Source organism: Uranotaenia lowii, chromosome 3 (genome assembly GCF_029784155.1).
Source record: "Uranotaenia lowii strain MFRU-FL chromosome 3, ASM2978415v1, whole genome shotgun sequence".
NCBI classification, from domain to species: domain Eukaryota; kingdom Metazoa; phylum Arthropoda; class Insecta; order Diptera; family Culicidae; genus Uranotaenia; species Uranotaenia lowii.
This window is the reverse complement of record NC_073693.1, coordinates 216028662-216031987: the sequence shown is the minus strand read 5'-3', so window position 1 is coordinate 216031987 and position 3326 is coordinate 216028662. Positions and strand designations below refer to the sequence as shown.

Here is a 3326-nt window from a genome sequence, read left to right as displayed (position 1 = left end):
GACGAACTTTGTTGTCTGTTGTTGTTTGTTGGAAATCTGAGACGGTCTCAGTGTCTCCCGAAGAAAATGGGAGACGCTGAGACCGTCTCGAGACGAACCGTCTCCTAGTGTGGACTAGGCTTTAGACTCCGTTTCAGCTTCTTCTGCTTCTTATATATATTTAGACCCTATCTAACTATGGCAAGATGGACAGTGCTGAGAGGCGATTCCATTTTTTGGCGAGATTCCGAACTGAGGCAGTCTTATTACTGGCGTGAGCACGCATGATTTTCCAGTCCAAAGTTTTGTCCACTGGACCCGATTTCCGTAAATAAATTAATAAATAAAATATTGGGGATAGTACATAATTTGTGTACGATTTTTTTTTTGCGCATTTCCAGGCAATTGCTTCTCATTTTAACGAAAATTATGAAAACTGGAGTTCACTCTTCACAGTGTTTTTTTATGTTTAACTTTGAACAACATCACACTACGGAAATCAGCTGTTTTAGCGTCATCTGGAATGACCAGGGTTGTATCAAAATCACGCTAAAATATAGTGAAACACTGGACCTAAATAACGCTACGGATGAATGCCGGCGAAGATTATAAACATAGGAAACGGTGTTAATCGGATATTCTCCGTTAGTAGACGAAGACTATTATTTGCACTTGCACCAATGCATATGAAGCACTTAACTTGTTTTTTTTTTTATGTCTGACGACATCACGACATTCGAATGACTTGTGGCAAAGTCCATTACATCGTCAAGGTAATTGAACCTTAGGGTCACCAACTTTTTAGCACTTTGAGTATTTGGCTCCCCAGAATTTCCACTCGGCGATAGCGCTCGTGCCATTGCACTGTCACATATATTTGCAATTGAATCTTTGTTTTGCTTTTTGGTTACGAAGCATTTTTGAGGCAGACGACCTTGGCGATATTTTATGGTTCTGTTTATTATCAGTGGTTCTCAATATGAAACATTTCTAGATTCAAAAGCTGGGCTCAACCATAATGCTGTACCACCTGTTTTGAAGAAAAGTCCGATAAAAATGATCACTTGATTACATCTCCAAACATCAATAAAATGATAATGTAACCTTTCAAACTTACTAGCCTTCGGCTCTGTCATCAATTATCTCATTGTTTAACTTTCACCTGATTAAACAGCAATGTTTCGTTGAGATCATTCGTATAAATGGAAGAAACCAGCATTCGTTACTGAAATTGAAATAAGCACCCATACCCAACCAACATGAAGCTGTTATATGCAGGTTAGTAATCACTCGTCAAAATATAATTTAAGAATGTAAGCTGATTTTTTGTTTTGAATTTTCAGTAACGTTATTAGCGTTTGTTCAAACTTCGCTTCAAGCTACCGATTATTGTGCTATTGAACATTGTCCTAAGGGCAATCACGTAGGCTGCAATGCCTCTACGACTTTTGGGAATCCAACTGGACAGCTAGTAATACTGAAAGCTGCCGAGCAAACGCTGATTCTGAACCTTCACAACACCTATCGAAATAAAATTGCTTTGGGAACGGAGAAAAATGGTGCTGGAATATTGTTCCCCAAGGCTTCCAGAATGAGAACCATGGTAGAAACACACGCTGAAGCTTAAAGGTTGTAGTGACTATAAATTGTTAAACTTTCATTCTAGCGGTGGGACGATGAGCTGGCATATTTAGCTGGATTAAATGCTAGACGTTGTGAAATGCAACACGATCAATGTCGTAATACCGTAAATTTTACTTACCCAGGCCAAAATCTGGCAACTTCTTTGACCACCCAGCAAACATTTATGAAGGTATAACGCAGGAACAACAGAATTATTCAAACAAATATACCAGATGAAAAGATTGTATTAAACTTACCAAAATAGCATATAGCTACAAAAGTGGAGGCGATATATCTACAATGACAAGATTCCAACGATTCAATTTTCCCACAAAAAGCAATATAAAAGAAAAAAAAAAATTCCCGACCGAGACTTGAACTCCAGTCCTCCGAGTTCGCTGCCCGATATCCTACCACGATGCCAACTCATCAGTTGGTATGATACACGCTATAGCTCTATAGGTGAGATTTTCTTTTTACGAACCGGTCAAAGGAAGAGACAGGAGAGAGTGTCAATTGAAGAACCGCCCATTTATCGTAAATCAGTTCACTCAAATCGTTAATGTCGAATTAGCATTTTCTCAACTTTTTGGAGACATATTTACGAATTGACTAAACTGCTATCCGATTCAACTATTTTTGAGCAAAGCATGTCGTAAATGAATGATGGAAATTCACTCAATACCAACTTGTTTACGACGGTTATCGAAAATGTGTTACTAATCGATTTGGATTATCATTTCTATTACGATTTCATGTTAGCTGGGCACTGCAACCAGCTTCAATGTGACAGCAAAAATCGTATCAATGATCAACGCTTGGTATAAGGCATCGTTGAACGCCAATCCCAAGGACCTAGAATCTACGTCGGCACCAAAGTAAGTCCTTTGAAATTATTTGTTCAAAACTTTGTACTCATAAATTTATTTGGTATTTGTTATTAATAAGATTGTTTAACGGATGTTATAGCCAGATTCCAAAATGTAGCAAAAACAACAACAACAACCGTTAGACATCTCCCTTGAGAAATGCCAAACAAAATGATCGAAACTTAAGCCGAAAGTTGTTTGCTTGAAGTCCAAGACCGAAAAATAGCAAAACATATATATAACATATGCATATTTTACTTTATTTATTCCAGATTTTCTACCATACAATTCACTCAAATTGTAAGAGATACATCGAATGCCATTGGTTGCGCTACATCTACGTGGAAAGATAATGGCATGACTTATTTTTATTTGGTGTGCAATTATGCAGTAGGCAATTTGGTGGGAGAACAAGTCTATTCAACGGGATCAACCGCATCAGGATGCACAACTTCAAATAATTCTTTCCATACAGGCCTATGTAGTACGCTCGAGCCTTAACTAAATAGTTATATCAACCAAAATACATGGAACTTTAATAAATTGAATTATAATATCTTAGGTTTGTTTCAATGCATTGTTTGAATTGGTTTTTAAAATTTTAAAAATTACGATGAATAAAAAAGTACATATGTACATATGAATATTTTTTCATTTCTTCTCGTACGGATAAATTCTTTGGGAGGTCTCAGATATACTTCGAAATGTCAGTAAAGCTTCGCTTATTGCAATCTTTTTTAGCTATTTATTTTTTCGACAAAAAATCGAAAATCTTCCAGCCTTTTGATAAATTTTTAAAAAATTGAAAGATTAACAGAAGAATAATTTTTTTTTAAACTCAACCTCAAAAAACAA

General features: G+C 36.4%; 1 protein-coding gene across 1 annotated transcript; it reads left to right on the top strand.

The window, feature by feature from the left end:
• Positions 1 to 1219: 1219 nt before the first annotated feature.
• On the top strand, positions 1220 to 3022 carry LOC129753084 (antigen 5 like allergen Cul n 1-like). Its single transcript, XM_055748886.1, has 5 exons — positions 1220 to 1257; positions 1323 to 1582; positions 1646 to 1795; positions 2365 to 2480; positions 2744 to 3022. Exons 1-5 carry the CDS (start codon positions 1239 to 1241, stop codon positions 2970 to 2972), a joined length of 774 nt encoding a protein of 257 aa, XP_055604861.1. The 5' UTR covers positions 1220 to 1238; the 3' UTR covers positions 2973 to 3022.
• Positions 3023 to 3326: the final 304 nt, after the last annotated feature.

Bases quoted from the DNA above. Each gene is read 5' to 3' on its own strand.
- LOC129753084 (XM_055748886.1), top strand. The intron at 1,583-1,645 runs GTAGAAACACAC...CTTTCATTCTAG, and splicing joins CTTCCAGAATGAGAACCATG to CGGTGGGACGATGAGCTGGC. The intron at 2,481-2,743 runs GTAAGTCCTTTG...TATTTATTCCAG, and splicing joins GAATCTACGTCGGCACCAAA to ATTTTCTACCATACAATTCA.